The sequence below is a fragment of the Sapajus apella genome, unplaced genomic scaffold (genome assembly GCF_009761245.1).
Source record: "Sapajus apella isolate SASKATOON/1434 unplaced genomic scaffold, GSC_monkey_1.0 scaffold77, whole genome shotgun sequence".
Classification (NCBI taxonomy): domain Eukaryota; kingdom Metazoa; phylum Chordata; class Mammalia; order Primates; family Cebidae; genus Sapajus; species Sapajus apella.
The window spans coordinates 5192590-5211623 of NW_022437017.1; the positions used below are offsets into that span (position 1 = coordinate 5192590).

Here is a 19034-nt window from a genome sequence, read left to right on the forward strand (position 1 = left end):
TTATTTTTTTGTAGTTTTAGTAGAGACGGGGTTTCACCATGTTGACCAGGATGGTCTCGATCTCTTAACCTCGTGATCCACCCGCCTCGGCCTCCCAAAGTGCTGGGATTACAGGCTTGAGCCACCGCGCCCGGCCTTAGCCACCATATTTTTAAATTCTGCCCCCACACAGCGGGTTACTCTTTTACCTCCTTGGATTCCTCTGAATTACTGACCACTGTCTACCTATTGCATCATTTACTTGTTTATTACATTGACTGAGGAAGTCACAGGAGATCTCTTATCCGCCTTCCTAATCTGAAAAATGAGCACTCATCCATTCAACAAACACCAGAGGGCTACTGCTGGTACAGCAACGAGGCATTCTGGCCTCTCGCCCTCAGGGAATTGACCAAGTAAACAACTAAATGACCATGGTAATGGGTAGCCATGATGATGAAAACTGGGCAGAATTTTTTTTGTTTTTGAGACAGAGTCTTGCTTTGTTGCCCAGGCTGGAGTGCAGTAGCCTGATCTCCGCTCACTGCAACCTCCACCTCCCGATTAACTGGGATTAGAAGTGTGCCACCATACCCGGCTAAGTTTTGTATTTTTAGTAGAGACAGGGTTTCATCATGTTGGCCAGGCTAGTCTCGAACTCCTGGCCTCAAGTGATCCGCCCACCTCGGCCTCCCAAAGTACTGGGATTACAGGCGTGCGCCACCGCGCCGGGCCTTTATATATATATATATGTAAACTCTTTATGTAGGGAAACAGGCACAAAGAGGCAAAATATGTCTTGCAAGAAAACATGGCTGATGGCTGTGCTGGGATCCAAACAAGGCTCCCCAAGGTTGCAGCTTTTGATCCCTGGCTCTCAGGCAGCCTCAGGGAATCCATTCAAATAAGCGGGTCAGACCGGTGGTAGTTAACACTACGCAGGCGCGTGGTTGGGGGGGGGGCGGTTGGGAGGCAGAGTGGCGCGCAGGCGCAAGAGGCGAGGCGCGGGTGGGGCAAGAAGGCCCTGGAATGGGGCTCAGGCGCAGAAGCGGGTGGGCCGTATCGGAGGGCAGGAAAGGCGCACAGGCGCAGGAGGTGATGGGGAAAACAAGGCCCTGGAACGATGCGGGGGCGCAGGCGGCGAAATGAATGGCGCGCAAGCGCAAGAGGGTGAGTGTAGGGGAGGTGCGCAGGCGCAGTAGGAGCGGGAGAGGCGCGCAGGCGCAGTAGGAGCGGGAGAGGCGCGCAGGCGCAGTAGGAGCGGGAGAGGCGCGCAGGCGCAGTAGGAGCGGGAGAGGCGCGCAGGCGCAGTAGGAGCGGGAGAGGCGCGCAGGCGCGGGCCTTCTGGCGGCACTTTGAGAAAAGTTTTGGCGACGCCCGGACAGTCCTTGCGGTACTCCATGTAGGTAAGCAGGTGGCAACTGTCTCTGCAGTTGGAGCCGGGCGCGATGTATTTGGCATACGTAATGGCTGTGTTCGTGGCCGTGTTGTGCACGGCGAGGGGGTGTCTCGTTGCTGTTAGTCCTTGCTGAGCCGCAGTCGCGCCTCCCCGTCGCGCTCGGTGGTCCAAGTAGCTCATCCCGCAGACAGGCGGGTCAGCGGCGGCCGAGACCCCCAGGTGGACCCAGAGAGAAGCGGGCAGGTGGAGTGTCAGCGGCAAAACCAGGGAGAGATGGGGGCACAGGCAGGGGGCGTGGCACTGAGAGGGGGCAGACACAGGAGGCGTGAGGTATGAAGTGGATTGCCGAGGGAGAAAGAGACGACCAACGAGCCACAGAAGGGGATGCGGGGACAGGTGGACAGTCAGACGCACTGACCCAGAGAGAGAGGAGCTCAGCTGTACGCGCACGAGCAAGTAGACAGGTCAGCGGCAGGCCCACTGTCCCTCCCGGGCGCCTTCTCCCCAGTGACCAGAAACTTCTGACAACTGCTGACCACCTGCACCCCCTCCACTGCCCCCTCTACACCCAGCCGGGCACCCTATGACGGTGACCTCCATGTTCCCATCCCATCAAGGCAACCTCTGAAGGGACAAATGGAACCCTAAAGATCCCAACACTGGCTGAGCTGCCCTCGGCCAGCCCTGAATCGCTAGCTCCCCCACTCTCAAACTGGCTTCTCTGGGAACCCCACTATGCTCACCCAAGAGCCAAAGAGTCCCAACCTGTGGTTTTCTTTTCTGGATGTTGAGTGCCTTTCTGCCATGGACTCTGAACCATGCCCTGGGCCCATATACATAGCAACATGATTCACAATAGCCAGAAAGTGGAAGTAATCCAAGTGTCTACTGATGGATAAGTGGATAAATTTATCCACATATATATGTGTATACACACACATGTGTACATACATCATGAAATATTACTCAGCCTGAAAAAAGAAATGCTAATACCTGCTAAACATGGATGAGGCCAGGCGTGATGGCTCGTACCTGTAATCCCAACACTTTGAGGGGCTGAGATGGGAGGATCTGTTGAGGCCAGGAGTTCAAGGCCAGCCTGGGCAACATGGGGAGACCCTATCTCTATTTAAAAAAAAAATTATTAAAAACTTGAAAACATTTTTAAAAAGGATGAACCATAAAGACATTATCCTCAGTTAAATAAGCCAGAAAATGACAAATATTCTTACAATTCCACTTTTAAGGTGCTTAAAGTAGTAAAATTCAAGAGACAGAAAGTAGAATGATAGCTTTCAGGGGAAGGGAGAATAGGGAATTGTTTGATAGATGTAAAGTTTGAGTTTGAAAAGAGGAAACTTCTAGAGATACATGGTGTTTATGGTTGTACTACATTGTGAATGTGTTTAATGCCACTGAACTGTGTACTTAAAAAGGGTTAAAATGACACGTTTTATGTTACGTATTTTTTACCACAGTTAAATTTTAAAAGCCTTCCTGACATTAGTAGATTCTTAGCATTTCTCAAAGTACATTGAGAGAACTTTAAGAGAACAGTGAGACCAAGGTGAGAATCATTGTAGAAAATACATACATTCCTCTCCTGTATTTGAGCATCCCCCACTTGACAATATGATCAACCACTTGTATTTCCTTGATGACGAATCAAAATTGAAAATGAAGTGAAAAAATACTTGCAAAATATATGTACATCTCTGTAAAAAGGTTACACATTAGGGCCGGGCGCGGTGGCTCAAGCCTGTAATCCCAGCACTTTGGGAGGCCGAGGCGGGTGGATCACGAGGTCAAGAGATCGAGACCATCCTGGTCAACATGGTGAAACCCCGTCTCTACTAAAAATACAAAAATTAGCTGGGCATGGTGGCGTGTGCCTGTAATCCCAGCTACTCAGGAGGCTGAGGCAGGAGAATTGCCTGAACCCAGGAGGCGGAGGTTGCGGTGAGCCGAGATCGCGCCATTGCACTCCAGCCTGGGTAACAAGAGCGAAACTCCGTCTCCAAAAAAAAAAAAAAAAAAAAAAAAAAAAGGTTACACATTTTGAGAACTAGGTTAGCAGTGAGGTGTCTAGATAACATACAAAAATCAACAGCAATTCCATATACCAACATTAACTACCTAGAAAACCTAAAAGTGGGGAGATAAAATGAACAGTAGAAACAAACTATAAAATAGAATTATGTTGACCAAAAATTTTACAGTATAGTTATGGATAAAAGTATAAAGGTTTGGCTGAATTCAGTGGCTCATATCTGTAACTTCAGTCCTTTGGGAGGCCAAGACAGGAAGATCCCTTGAGCCCAGAAATTTGAAGTTACAGTGAACTGGGATCACGTCAGTGTACTCCAGCCTGGGTGACAGAGTGAGGCCCTGTGCCTGTTTTTAAAAAAATCAAAAAGGGGCCAGGCGTGGTGGCTCACGCCTGTAATCCCAGCATTTTGGGAGGTCGAGCTGGGTGGGTCACGAGGTCAAGAGATCAAGACCATCCTGGCTAACGTGGTAAAACCCTGTCTTTGCAAAAAATACAAAAATTAGCTGGGTGTGATGGTGCACACCAGTAGTCCTGGCTACTCAGGATACTGAGGTAGGAAAATCGCTTGAACCTGGGTGGCGAAGGTTGCACCACTGAACTCCAGAGCAAGAGTCCATCTTAAAAAAAAAAAATCAAAAAGGTTTACTAACAGAAACACAAAAATGCAGAAAAAGTGCCATGAGATATACCTCAGAAAGGTTGCTGTTTACACTGTGAGAGCTGAAACGAAGCCAGAGCATTGCCTTGTTCAGCCTCAGTTGGAAAGGTACAGTGGGCCATTCAAATTTTTCACTCCTCTGTGTATGTCCTGGACTGACCTCTAAAGTGCCATAAATATTGATTTGGGGGTTACCAGTAAATTTTAGCAAGGAGCCAGATTTGTAAATACGGAATTGGCAAATAATGAGGACTAACTGTACTAACTTATTAAAAAGTAAAAGCCCACCAAATAGTTGAGGAGGGCCATTGATGTGGTTTGCGTATTTGCCCCAGCCAAATCTCATGTTGTATTGTAATCCCCAGTGCAGGGGGTGGGCCTGGTGGAGGTGTTTGGGTCATGGCGTGGCTTGGTGCTGTCTCCCTCGTGGCTTGGCGTTTGCTGTCTGCATGATATTGAGTTCTTGAAAGATCTGGTCATTTAGGAATGAGTGGCGCTCTCTGGCTTGCTCTGGCTTTGGCCATATGATGTGCCTGCTCCCCTTTTGCCTTCCGCTGTGATTATGAGCTCCCTGAGGCTTCACCAGAAGCTGAACAGGCCCCAGCACCGTACTTTCTGTAAAGCCTGTAGAACCATGAGCTAATTAAACCTCTTTTCTGTATATATGGTCCCATCTAAGATATTCCTTTATAGCAATGCAAGAATGGCCTAATACAGCAATCAAATATGACATTAGCCTTATCTGCACTGCATTAATTTTTTTTCGCAAGGAGAATGCCATTTTAAATTTCTGGTACATTAAGAAAAATGAAACTCAAAATGGGCTTGAGTATCTAGAACCTTAAGGAACACTGGGAGTTTTGTTGCTCCTGATACGCTGTTTCTCTCCAGGCTGGGAGATGTTCCCTCTCCCGCTCTGCCTACTAATATTTCAGGGACACACTGTGAATATGCCATATCAGCTCTGGTCTGCTTATAATGGACTGTTGGATGGGAGGTGAATAAACTATCTTCCTTAAGGTGTTACTGAATTTTACTGCAACAGCAAAACTCATCCCTAATGATGGAATTAGTCAAGAGTCATACCTTGACTGTTCAGTTAACCAAGACTGACTGTGTTGATGATAACCATTAGCTCATACTGAGGACTTTCTGGAGTCAGACACTGCATTCCCTGTACCTCATCTCCATGTCCTTTCATGGCGACCCTCTGAGATAGGAATCTACTTTTCAGATTTAAAATCTCTGAGCCTCTGACAATGGAAATCACAGCTGCTCAGAATTTGAACCCAGAACTGATTTCAGAGTCCAAGCCTCTCCCCATCACACTAAACAAAGGACAAAAGTGTTTTTGTGTCACACCAAAAATCAAGACATGGGACCCTGAAGTACTTTTTTTTGTCAGAACTTATTGGAAAAGTTTCCCAGTTGCCTCCAGGCAGGTGAGTTGATTTTGGGGCCCAGTTCTTAAAATTTGTGAAGGCTTTTTCTTTCTAATGTCTCGTCAAGTCCCCCGAGGAGAAAAAAATCAAATGGGAGCCCGCAGTTCAGATTTTTCTTCTAAAACAGGCAGTTCTTTGTAGACTCCCCAATAGGCTTCCCTGGAATCATGACTTCTTCTAGGGAGCACCTCTTCAACAGATGAACAATCAAGAAACTGACCAATAAAGAATGTGGCTTCTTAAATACAGGAGGGAGAGCTTCTATCCAGAGCAGCACTTCACTTATTGCAATGAGGTCTTCCTGCCAAAGGCTGGAAGAGTAGAAACACAAGTTATCACATGGGGATTCTTGTACTATGTTCACTCAGTCTCCAAGATCCCACAGTTACCATATGATGAAAATATTCTGGAGTGAATTGATCCATTTATAAATTGGCCCTCACCCAAAATCTCTCCACAATGAACTTTTTAGAGTGGCACTATCCAAAAGAAGTATTACCGGAGCTACCTATGCAATTTAACAATTTATAGCACCCACATTTGAGAAAAGGAACTTGGGCAGGCCCAGGGGCTCACACCTGTAATCACAGCACTTTGTGAAGCTGAAGCAGGAGGATTGCTTGAGGCCAGGAGTTTGAGACCAACCTGGGCAACACAGAAAGACCCCATTCTACAAAAATATTTAAAACATTATGTATGAATGTACCACTGCACTCCAGCCTGAGCAACAGAGCAAGACTCTATCTCTAAAAAGTAAATAAAAAAATAAAACTGGTAAAATCACTTTGAATAATATTTCTTTAACCCAGTATTCCAAAATATCTTCTCAACATGTAATCATGATTTAAAAATACTGAGATATTTTATATTCAATTTGTGTGTGTGTGTGTGTGTGTGTGTGTGTGTGTGTGTGTGTGTAAAAGGGTCTATCTCTCACCCCCACATCAATGTCTAATAGTTTTTCATTCAGCTGTAAAGTGAAATTGGAAATCTTTGCAGAAGACGAGGAATAATGAATGTGGTACGTTGAACTGCTGGGCCCACCCACACTTCATCAACAGATGAAGGTGTGGAAGGGTTTAAACCAGTCAACAGTGAACAAAGGACAATGGAGACGGTGAGTTACAGGCTGAGTTGTATCCTTCCACATTTCATATGTTGAAGGCCTAACCTTTAGTACCTCTGGATGTAACTTATTTGGAAACAGGATCATTATAGAAGTTAACATGAGGCCATTAGCGTGGGCCCTAATCTTACTAATCTGTCCTCATAAAAAGGGGAAATTCGAACACAGAGACACCCAGAGGGAAGATGGTGTGAAGACGCAGAGAGAAGACAGCTATCAGCCAGCCAAGGAGAGAGGTCTGAAATGGATCCTCCCCTCATAGCCCTCAGAAGGATCTAAGCCAGCCAGCCTCTTGATCTCACACTTTTCACCTCCAGATCTGTGAGACAAGAAATTTATGTTGTTTAAACATAAATTTAAACAACATAAAACCACAGCCCTCCAGTCTGTGGTACTTCGTTATGTAGCCCCTGCAAACTAAGGCGTGGGTTGGCTTGTGGCATTAAAACACTTTGCCCATGTGAAGGTTACAGGCAGTCTATAGGACAATTGAAGATGCATTCTACTTTCTGTCTGCACTGTGCATCTAGCTATATTAAAGAAAAAAACAACAACTCAACAACTAAGTGATTTGTGGTGTCATGGAGGCTCCCTCTGCACATGTCTTGGGGAAAGGAGAGGAGAAATGGTGGGTAGTGGAAGTTCAAGTCTCCATCCCTTATTATCTGTGTAATGGGCCAGCACACCTCATTCTCTGGATTCCTGGCAAGTAGAACTTTTTCCACTTGAAGTTTCTGACAAAAGGCCTTCTCCAAATAAGACCCAATGAGACATTTGTGATTTATTGCCTCCTACTTTCTAAAAAAGGCAGGAAGCACAGCTGACAACATTGGTGGCCAACTGAAGGAGTTTACGTACCTTACCATGATCCTGGTAGAGTAGAGACAGCATGAGTTGAAGCCTGCTACTCAGAACCCACTGCAACTCGTGTGTGTATGCGTGTGTGTGTGTGTTTTGAAGCCTGCTACTCAGAACCCACAGCAGCTGTGCACGTGTGTGTGTGTGTGTATGTTGTGTGTGTCTTTTGCAATTCCAATCACAGATCTGCCCTCTCTTGGACTCAGAGGGCTCAGAGGAGCCCTCTCTTGGGGTCTGAATGCACTGCCCAGCAAAGCTTAATGCATTGCCCAGCAAAGCCAAGCAACTGAGTCTCACCATCAGGACAGCTGAGAGCAGCTCCATCAAAGCAGTCAGTGGTACATTTGATCAATTTGTTTTTTGTATTTCTGGGCTATAAAATGTCTCTTAAGTTTCATCATTGGACCTATTGAGAAAGGAGAAATTAATGGAGTTGTGGAAATAAAAGAAAATTCCACATACCCATGCATGACCAGGCAACAGAGTCCCATGCTTGGGGCTGGGCTGGGTGGCTGGCTGTGCCATTGACTTTCAGGGTATGTCACTTTTGCTGCCTGTATGGGGATGATAAAACTTTCATGTGGTCCTTCAGCTGTAGTGAGGATTCTGTGAGCTGGAAGGTGGAGAGCATGCTGCACTCTGTGCCTGATGTGGACTGTGCACCCAATGGAGGAGGGATATCATCATCTCAAACCATGCCCCTATCCCCATTTTACAGGTGAGGAAACTGGGGATTAGAGGGGACCAGTTCCTATGAGGTCAGCCAGCAAGTGCATGGCAGAATCAAGACTCAAACTGAGAGTTGTCTGCTCCCATAGCCCAGGACATTCATTGAAAGCCTCTGAGTCACCAGGGGCTCTGGGTGTCCCAAGCAACCCCACAAGAACTGTGTTTTCAACTGATAGATGAAAAGACCACCAGCCTGGACAACATGGCAAAACATCTCTACGAAACAAAAAGAAAAAATTAGCCACGCATGGTGGCGTGCACGTGTCCCAGCCACTCAGGAGGCTGAGGTGGGAGGATCACTTGAGCCTGGGAGTTCAAGGCTGCAGCAGCAAGCCGTGATCCTGACGTCATACTCCAACCTGGGTGACAGTGAGACCCTGTCTCAAAACAAACAACAACAATAACAAAACACACAAGACTCAGTGGGACAAATCCCTTCCCTGTGTAGAGGGAACAGGATTTGAACCCAGGCTGTTCAATGCCACTTGCTTACTCTGACTCTTCCATCCACACCATCAAATTATAGCCGAGCGCTGGTAGAATCCAGTATCCCTACTCTGGAGTGAGCCCTACCCTCATAGGGGAAGAGAGGCAAAAATACAACTCATACAGAGAATAATGTCATGTTCTGATGTTTTATGGAGGCAAGAAGACACGGTGGTATAATGGGGATGATGGCAAGCTACAGGGTAAATTGTTAAGGACAATGGCAAGCCACTTTAGCCACCATGGTCAGGAAAGGCAGAAACCATGCCTATAAACTTTATAAAATTAATCACAGAAGAAGGGAGGGGAAGCCGGGCGCGGTGGCTCAAGCCTGTAATCCCAGCACTGTGGGAGGCTGAGGCGGGTGGATCACGAGGTCAAGAGATCGAGACCATCCTGGTCAACATGGTGAAACCCCGTCTCTACTAAAAATACAAAAAATTAGCTGGGCATGGTGGCGCGTGCCTGTAATCCCAGCGACTCGGGAGGCTGGGGCAGGAGAATTCCCTGAACCCGGGAGGCGGAGGTTGCGGTGAGCCGAGATCGCGCCATTGCACTCCAGCCTGGGTAACAGGAACGAAACTCCGTCTCAAAAAAAAAAAAAAAAAAAAAAAAGAAGAAGGGAGGGGAAGAAACTAAAGTCAGCCACACTTACAGCACACTTAGCATTCATCATTAGGTCAGTTTGCTCTCTGATCCCTTCCTTATAGCTAGCTGTTTGCCTGTTGCTCCAGAATCACAAAAAACCCAGTTGCAAGATACAGGTCCCCTTAACTGCTCTACAGATAACGTATTAAGCATTGTGAAAGATTAAGTTTTCCTTTTTTTTTTTTAATCTGCCTTGGAAAGATTTCCTTACTTAACCATTGTGAAAGGATATCTTTGAGATATCCTTTCAAGTCCTGCATATCAGTGAAACTACTGATGCCCACTGATCTGAAGGACCCCACAGGAGCTGCCTTACCAAAGACTGTAGCTTAGACATCCTGATGATTTCATCCCTCTTACCCCAACCAATCAATCACTCTAATTTTCCAGCCCTTCACCCCCAAAGATCCCCTTAAAACCCCAGCCCAGAATTCTCAAAGGGAGATTTGAGGGTTCCTTCCATCTTGGTTGGCCTCCCTGCAAGGGAATTTAATTTCTTTTTTTTGTTTGTTTTTTGTTTTTGTAGGTTTGTTTTTTATTTTTGAGACAGGGCTCACTCCATTTCCCAGGTTGGAGTGCAGTGGCACGATGATGGCTCACTGCAGCCTTGACTTCCCCCAGCTCAACAAATCCTCCCACCTTAGTCTACTGAGAAGCTGGGCTCGTGCCACCATACTCAGGTAATTTTTGTATTTTTTGTAGAGATGGAATTTCACCATGTTGCCCAGGTTGGTCTCAAACTCCTGGGGTCAAGCAATCTGCCCACCTCAGCCTCCCAAAAGTGTTGGGATTACAGGCATGAAACACTGTGCCTGGCCATAATTAAGACACTGTGCCTGTCTTTGCTGCAACCCCTGTTGTCTCAGTATATTGGTATATTACTGTGCAGTGGGCATACAGACCTAGTGGTCCTGTACAAGGCTGCTCTGAGGAGGAAGCGGCCTGTAGGGTGAGACCTGGACAATGAGAAGGAGCCATTCATGCAAAGAATTGAGGGGGAAGGGCACTCCCAGGAAGGCAGACTGGCAGATGCAAAGGCCCTATAGTTGGACAAAGCCCAGAGAGATGCAGGGACATCAAGAAAGCCCACGGATTTGGAGCAGAGTTAATGAAAGGTCAGAAAGAGAGAGATTGTATAGCTCTATAGTAAGGAGTTTGGATTTTATTTCCAGGATGGGGAGCTGGGGACCAGTTAGCTAGAGGTGGCAGCATCCCTCTCCTGGTTCCTGGCTGATCTCATAGACCCTCTGACCTTCAGGAAAGGGCCTATGTCTTCAGAGCCCACACAGTCCCAGGTGCTAACAAGGGACCAGCCTCAAAATGTCATGGCCACTCACCCAACTCTCCACCATAGATGGAAAAGTCCTTCTCCAAGATGACCCACTTTTGAATCTTCTGCGCATTGCTTGTGGCTTCCTGGTTCACGTCATTGATGCCTTCCTGGATAGCCTTGTAGATCAGGGAGTCTTTCCGCTTCACAATGTCAGTCACGGTAGATGCCCAGCTACCCAGATCCCGACAGAAGTCGATGGCCTCCGAGGTCAGATTGTCCAGAGGTTCTCCGCTCATCTGATTGATCTCACACTGCCCCAGGACACCCCTGTCACCACACACTCTCCTTGGCCAGCACCCCTCCCCAGGCCTAAAGACCAAGAAGTGGGTCTTGAACCCACAGGTGTACCCTCCTGACCTTGGGGTGGGGCCAGGGAGCGCAAGGCCAGCAGAGACCCCCCCCAATGACAGCAAACCCATGTTACCTTCAGCGTCAGCAACATGCTCAGAAACTTCAGTTTATCTCCTACTAACATGGCGTTACTGATGATCGGGATCTTCTTCTTAACCAAGGTCTCAATGGGAATGGGGGCCACATTTTCAGCACCGGCAGTGATAAGTATTTCTAGAACAGAGCTTGGCTTGGTACGTGTCCCGCCATGACAGCGTGCAACCCCCACCCCCTTGGAGATCAGAAGGGCAGTTGCTGGCATGGCCAACACTCACCCAGAAAGCCCCAGAAGCACAGGAGGACCTGGCCCTCTTCCCTCACCCACTTTTAATTCCCATCAAGTGTCCAAGTTATGTCTTCCTCTTGGACAGCATCTTAATAATTAATTGCCTGTTTCCTATTTCCTTGTCCACCATGCCCTGGTTTTAGGTTCTTCTGTATGTCCTCCTTGAAAGATAATGAAGCCTTTTTGGCCACACGTGGTCCATCTGTCTTTTGCTTCTTAATCACTTAGTAACCCCAACAGAATGTAATGTAATTCCAGTCTTACCCCCAGGGACATGTGTAGCAAACCTAATTTTGGCAAACTCTGAAAGAATCTTTCTCAGTCTCTGAAATTCTTCAACAGTGCCTTTTCCTGCCGTAGACCCACTGGTCACTTGTTCTTTCATCCTGAGATGCTTCCCTCTTTCTGTACCACCCAGCCAAATTCACTCCCCCTTGTCCCGAAGGGACACACAAAGTCACCTTTACTGTGGTCGTTAATAGCAGTAATAATAATCAATATGACCATGAAATGGATATCAGTGGTGTAACTCCTCCTTGGAGTAAGAGTACTCTGAGTGGGAACTACTCTCCATGTTTGTTTGTTTTTTTTAATTTTTTTTTATTTATTATTTTTTTTTAATTTATTTTTTTTTTTTTGGAGGCACCGCTGGGATTTTTAATTTTTAAAGACAGGGTTTCACCATGTTGGTCAGGCTGGTCTTGATCTCCCAGGTGGATCAGGTGATCTGCCCGCCTTGGCCTCCAAAGTGTTTGAATTACAGGCATGAGCCACAACGCCCGGCCTCTCCACGTTTTAATGTATGTGATTTGGGTGGGTTGGACTGCAGGGGTGAGCATGTGACCAGCTCTGACCAATCAACATATTTCACCCACAACAGTGATTCATTCTGAGAGAGATCTTGGCCCAAGGATCCAATGAGAGGCCTCGTTTGCTGAAAACATTGAGAATAATACACTCTAGTCTCTTGGGGGGTTAGAGGTGAGCCTAAAGTGTTGGTAGCTTTCTTTGCCATCTTTCAGATGGCAAAATTTCTTTAAGAATAGCAGCGGCCGGGCACTGTGGCTCACACCTATAATCCTAGCACTTTAGGAGGCGGAGGCAGGTGCATCTGTGGTTAGGAGTTTGAGACCAGCCTGGCCAACATGGTGAAAACCTGTCTCTACTAAATATACAAAAATTAGCCAGGTGTGGTGGTACGTGCCTGTAATCCCTGCTACTCAGGAGGCTGAGGCAGGAGAATCACTTGAACCTGGAAGGCAGAAGTTGCAGTGAGCTGATATCATGCCACTGCACTCTATCCTGGGCAACAAGAGTGAAACTCCATCTCAAAACAAAACAAAAGTCAGGGTGCAGTGGCTGACACCTGTAATCCCAGCACTTTGGGAGGCCGAGGCAGGCAGATCACCTGAGGTCAGGAGTTCGAGACCAGCCTGAGCGACATGGAGAAACCCTGTCTCCACTAAAAATACAAAATTAGCCAGACGTGGTGACGCATGCCTGTAATCCCAGCTACTCGGAAGGCTGAGGCAGGAGACTTGCTTCAACCCAGGAGGCAGAGGTTGCGGTGAGCTGAGATCGCGCCACTGCACCCCAGCCTGGGCAATAAGAGCGAGACTCCTGTCTTAAAAAAAAAAAAAAAAAAAAAAAGCACCAGCGGCCAGGCACAGCAGCTGATATCTGTAATCCGACCACTTTGAAAGCCCAAGGTGGGCAGATCACTTAAGCCCACAAGTGCAAGACCACCCTGGGCAATATGGTAAAACCAGGTCTCTGCAAAAAATTAGCCGGGTGTTGTGGCACATGCCTGTAGTCCTACTTAGTCAGGAGGCTGAGGTGGGAGAATCACCTTAAAGGGAAGTAAAGGCCACAGTGAGTCATAATTGCACTACTGCCTTCCAGCCTGGACAACAGAGTGAGACCCTCTCTCAAAATAGTACCAGCACAGAGGAAAACTCAAGAAACGAATTTTAAAATTTATTACCTCATTTTGGCACCCATATTCAGCCAGCTGACCTTTTGGCCAGCTGACCTTTTCAGTTATGTTGAGTCAACAGTTTTGCCGTTTTTTTTCCCTCAAACCTATTTAAACCCATGTTAAGCAGGTTTTAATAAAAATGTACTAAGTGAGGCCGGGCGCGGTGGCTCAAGCCTGTAATCCCAGCACTTTGGGAGGCCGAGGTGGGTGGATCACGAGGTCAAGAGATCGAGACCATCCTGGTCAACATGGTGAAACCCCGTCTCTACTAAAAATACAAAAAATTAGCTGGGCATGGTGGTGTGTGCCTGTAATCCCAGCTACTCGGGAGGCTGAGGCAGGAGAATTGCCTGAACCCAGGAGGCGGGGGTTGCGGTGAGCCGAGATCACGCCATTGCACTCCAGCCTGGGTAGCAAGAGCGAAACTCTTGTCTCAAAAAAAAAAAAAAAAAAAAAAGTACTAAGTGTTCTCCATCAGGTTTTGGCAAACTGTGGCCCTTAGTGGCCAAATACAGGCCACTATCCCATTTTGTATGACCAAAAGCTAAAAATGAGTTTTAGATTTTTTAAGTTGCTGGAATTCAAAAGAAGAATATTTTTGATATATAAAAATTACGACACTCATATTGGCAGCTGGCCACACCCATTCTTTATGTGTTGTCAACAGCTGTTTTTGTGCTACAAATCACAGAGTTGAGAAGCTGCAACAGAGACACACGTTTTGTGAACCCAAAAATATTTACTAAAGGGCCCTCTTCAGGAAAAGTTGGCTTATCCTTGTTCTATACTTTCTTTAATCCTTACAACTCTGTAGATTATTACCCTCTAAAATTGCAGAAGAAAGTGGTACTTTTTAATTCAAGCCCATTTGAGCCAGCTTGAATGAGTTTGAGTAAAAAAAAGTTAAACTGTTGGCTCAATATAACTAAAAAGTTCAAAAGAGTATGGCTGGATCCAGGTGCCAAAATGTCACAAGGAATTTCTTTATCCTTCTCTTAGTCAGTTTCCCTCTGGGTTGGTGCTATTCTGAAAGGGGCTTCAGGAGATTCCAGGGCTTGTCTTTTGCAGTTCCATCCTCCTGAGGGTGGACCATGGGATGCCAAGTGACCAAGAAGTAACTGTTTGCAGGACAGGAGAACAGAGCTGAGTTGTACAGACTAAGGTGTTTCTGCACAGCCCCTCTGGGAAGGTGAGGAACTGGGGTGGCCTTTGTGCTGGTACCCTGAGCCCTTAAATGTTCAGGGTGGGCCTGCTTGCAGGAGATCCCAAAAGAACTCAGCCCCTGGTACCTTTGATGCGGCCAGTGACATAGAGGAAACCCAGACTGTCCAGCTGGCCCAGATCCCCAGAGTGTAGCCAGCCTTCCTCATCAATGGCCTCTGTAGTTTCAGTCTCCCTTTCCAGATAGCCCATGAAGATGTGCCTGCCCCAGAGGCAGATCTCCCCAATGCCATCCTTGTTCTGCTGGAACAGCATGTTCTTACATCCACTCAAGATCTTGCCGCAACTGAGGGGACAGAAGCAGAGAAACTGAGGCTCATAGAGACAAAGTCAGCCACCCAGCTCTGCCTAGGTCTGCAGCCTAGGCTCCTAATACTCTGCTCAGCTAGAGCAGGCTAGATATGCACCCCAGTGCACAGAAGGAGGTGTTTGCTGCAGTGTTTAATCCAGTGTGTCAGATTCCCAAAGGCTTTGTGAACTGGAAAACCCAGCAGTGGCTGAGTGTGGTGGCTCATGCCTGTAATCCTAACACTTTGGAAAGCTGAGGCAGAAGTATTGCTTGAGCCCAGGAGTTCAAGACCAACTTGGGCAACATACGGAAAACCCGTCTCTCTACAAAAATAATAAAAAATAAAAGTTGGGCACAGTGGTACATATCTGTGGTCCCAGCTGCTTGAGAGGCTGAGGTGGGAGAATTGCCTGAGCCCAGGAGGTCAAAGCTGCAGTGAGTAGTGATCACGCCACTGTACTCCAGCCTAGGTGACAGAGTAAGACCCTGTCTCAAAAAACAAACAACAAAAACAAAAATGAAAGAAAAAGAAAATCCAGCAGCATTGTAGGCTATTTTTGTTCTTTGTTTTTTTATCTCCACATATACCGGCAAAGAGAAAAGTGCTTTTGGCTTAAGGATAGGAACAAAAACCCCTCATCTTTAAGAAAACAGGTAGACTTCTCTGCAGTGATTAGGACAGCTAATTTTAAGAACGACAACCACTTAGAATCTCTTTAGAGGTAAAAGTTACTTTCATAAAACAGTAGCACTGTTTGCAATCTGGGTTCTTCTAATTTTTTAAAATAGAATTAGCATTGTCCAGGGCAGTTCTAGGATGCAGGAAAGGAAGTATTTTCTCCTTGTGTTGCTGAGATCTCTTTGATTAAGTTAGAAGGGCCAATGGACCCAGGTTTAACTGTAGGAATTCTCCCGGTGAGCAAAAAATAAAAAATAAAAAATAAAAAAATAAATAATAATAATATAATGGAGACAGGCCTGAGAAATCAAAAGCTGCCTTATGATTTTCCCACTCAAGGCTTTCTAGGTATGTGGAAAAATCCAGAAGCCATAAAAGAAAAGATTGATAAGTTCAGCCATCTAAATTTGTGACCACAAATTTCTGCACAGTAAAAAAAAATCTTAACTAAAATCAAAATACCAATGACAAGCCAGGGGATAAAATATTTGTAACTCATATGAAAGACAAATGGCTGATTTTCTTAATTTGTAAAGAGTGCCAACAAACCAATGATAAAGGGACCAATAATCTAATTTTTAAAACAGGCAGATAATATGGACAGTACATAGGAAAGAAAGTACAAATGACTTTTAGTATATGAAAAGGCTGGGCATGGTGTTTCATGCCTGTAATCCCAGCACTTTGGGAGGCTGAGGATTGCTTGAGTCCAGGAGTTCGAGGCCAGCCTAGGCAACATAGCAAGACCCCATCTCTACAAAAAAAAAAAAAAAAAAAAAAAAAATTTAAACTGCTGAGCATAGAGGCTCATACATATAGTCCTAGCTAGTTGGAAAGCTGAGTCCAGGAGTTCAAGGTTACAGTGAACTATGGTTGTACCATTACATTCCAGCCTGGGCAACAAAGTGAGACCCTATCTCTAAAAATACTTCGTAATTAAATTTTTAACAATAAATAAACACATATATGAAAAGATTTTTTTCAAAGCTCACCTGTGCTAAAAAAGAGGGAGTCAGGGAGAAACACAACCGGAAGATTCTATGACAGCTATGATGGGAATTTGAACCTGAATTTGGTATTCTTTTTTTTTTTTTTTTGAGACGGAGTTTCACTCTTGTTACCCAGGCTGGAGTGCAATGGCGCGATCTCGGCTCACTGCAACCTCTGCCTCCTGGGTTCAGGCAATTCTCCTGCCTCAGCCTCCCGAGTAGCTGGGATTACAGGCACGCGCCACCATGCCCAGCTAATTTTTTGTATTTTTAGTAGAGATGGGGTTTCACCATGTTGGCCAGGATGGTCTCGATCTCTTGACCTCGTGATCCACCCGCCTCGGCCTCCCAAAGTGCTGGGATTACAGGCTTGAGCCACCGCACCCGGCTGAATTAGGTATTCTTAAATTTTTCTTATCAGTGGGTCCAACCTTGCAGCCTAGGGCAAGCTGAGCTTGGGAAAAAGCCAGGAATGGCCCATGGAGGTGTTTTGAGATGGAGGATCATGGGAATGAAAGGTACTGAGGTCACATGCCGCGAACTTGGAGGCAGACTCACAAGTGACAAACAGGTAGATCATGAAATGTTCAGAGAGCCATCCCCCTTGTCTGTGGCTCTTTGACCATCTAGGGCTTCCCATGGTCCTGTACAGTTAGGACTTGGAGGCTGGAGAACAGGAGCATTCTGGAGACACCATGTCAGGATTCCTCTTAACCCAGAGGCCACCTTCCCCCTCTTGACCCCATGTTATGGGAGGAGCAGGGGTCTGCCCAGGAGGCTGATACCTTAGAAGCCTGTAGTTACTCTGGTAGGATATTGTGTGGGGTCCTGAGCTCTCACTCAACCCATACAATTCACCTATAGGTATGTCCAAGCTTAGAAAGAACTCGGCAGTCTCTTGGTTGAGGGGTGCAGCCCCGCTGATAAAAGAGTGACAGTGATCCAAGCCAAGGGACATCTTCACTTTGCTGAACACGATAGTCTTAGCCATGCGGTAGCTCATGGGAATATTATGTTTCCTGTGAATAAGAATGTATCAAGTGGAAAGGGGGCTGATGGGACCCACTGGAGAAGGCTGAGCCTCCTCCTTCACTAACTACCCTCCCAGCCCTCTGGATGCTCTACCTACCCCAACATCTTTTTTGAGTTGACCTTGAAGCCAATGTTTCTTGCCCACACAAATACCTTCTTACTCAAGCCTGTGAACCTGGCACTATTTTTCTTCACTTCCACTTGCATCTTCTCCCAAATTCGGGGCACTCCCAAGAAGACAGTAGGCTTTACCTCCTTTAGAGTATTTATCAAGGTGCCCTGTATGGAACAAAGCTAGGTTAGCCATAGCAGTGCCTTTCGTGCATCAGGGAGGTCCATCTCTCCTGATCAACCCAACTCTGTCCAAGAGAACATTCCTTCACTGATCAGATCAGGCAGGGCTTCCAACTCAAAGGAGACAACCCATTGGCTGGGTTGGCCAATCAGATTTTTGCACCCTCTGTAGGGATTTGATGAGGACCATAAAACCTGGTAAGATATTTTTGGAAGGTAACACGACAGTCCTATTAACATTTTAAATGTAACCTGTCAACTTCACTTCTATGGGTGAAGTAATTCAGCTGAAGGAAACACAGCTGACACATTCAGGCACACAAACACATTCAAGATATTCCTTGCAGCACTGTTTTGTAACAGAATGGAAACACCTTGCAGGTTCAATGACAAGGGGTTGGCTAACTGTGGTCCAAACATGCAGTGGACTATTATACAACTGTTAAAAAGATGCAAGATTCTGCCGGGCGTGGTGGCTCAAGCCTGTAATCCCAGCACTTTGGGAGGCCGAGGCGGGTGGATCACGAGGTCAAGAGATCGAGACCATCCTGGTCAACATGGTGAAACCCCGTCTCTACTAAAAATACAAAACATTAGCTGGGCATGGTGGTGCGTGCCTATAATCCCAGCTACTCAGGAGGCTGAGGCAGGAGAATTGCCTGAACCCAGGAGGCGGAGGTTGCGGTGAACCGAGATCACGCCATTGCACTCCAGCCTGGGTAACATGAGTGAAACTCCGTCTCAAAAAAAAAAAAAAGATGCAAGATTCTCCCCTAAAGTGACTTGTAGGCTCAATGCAATCCCTATGAAAATCTAGGAAGTTTTAAAAAAAAATACAAATTGACAAGCCATTTAAAAAATTTATATAGAAATGCAGAGGACCTAGAATAGCCAAAGCAATTTTGGAAAAGAAAGACAAGATTGGTGGACTTACTACTGGATTTTAAAATTTATTCTGAAGTAGGGTGAACAACTATCCTAGTTTACCCGGAACTACAGGAGTATCTGAAATGTGAAACTTTCTGTTTTAAAACTGGGAAAGTCCCATGCAAACCAGGAAAAATTAGTCATCCTGCTATAAAGCTAGTGTAATCAAGTCAGTGTGGCATTGGTGTAAAGACGGATATGCAGATCAGTGGAACAAAACAGAAGATCCAGAAACAAAACC

The 19034-nt window shown here is 46.2% G+C and overlaps 1 protein-coding gene and 1 long non-coding RNA gene across 2 annotated transcripts in view; one reads left to right on the forward strand and one right to left on the reverse strand.

Annotated features, from left to right (window-relative positions):
• The first annotated feature begins 1289 nt into the window (after positions 1 to 1289).
• On the forward strand, positions 1290 to 8860 carry LOC116532705. The gene is made up of 2 exons (XR_004260939.1): positions 1290 to 1385; positions 8105 to 8860. It is a non-coding gene; the product is annotated as an uncharacterized LOC116532705 (long non-coding RNA).
• Positions 5701 to 19034, reverse strand: part of ACSBG2 (acyl-CoA synthetase bubblegum family member 2) — a 39886-nt gene continuing 26552 nt past the window's right edge. The window contains exons 7-13 of the mRNA XM_032252103.1: positions 17670 to 17851; positions 17326 to 17559; positions 14652 to 14869; positions 11133 to 11272; positions 10713 to 10959; positions 7810 to 7918; positions 5701 to 5839 (exon numbers count right to left, since the gene is read on the reverse strand). Of these exons, the coding sequence (XP_032107994.1) occupies positions 7845 to 7918; positions 10713 to 10959; positions 11133 to 11272; positions 14652 to 14869; positions 17326 to 17559; positions 17670 to 17851 (1095 nt within the window). The 3' untranslated portion in view covers positions 5701 to 5839; positions 7810 to 7844. The remainder of the gene's footprint in view (positions 5840 to 7809; positions 7919 to 10712; positions 10960 to 11132; positions 11273 to 14651; positions 14870 to 17325; positions 17560 to 17669; positions 17852 to 19034) is intronic.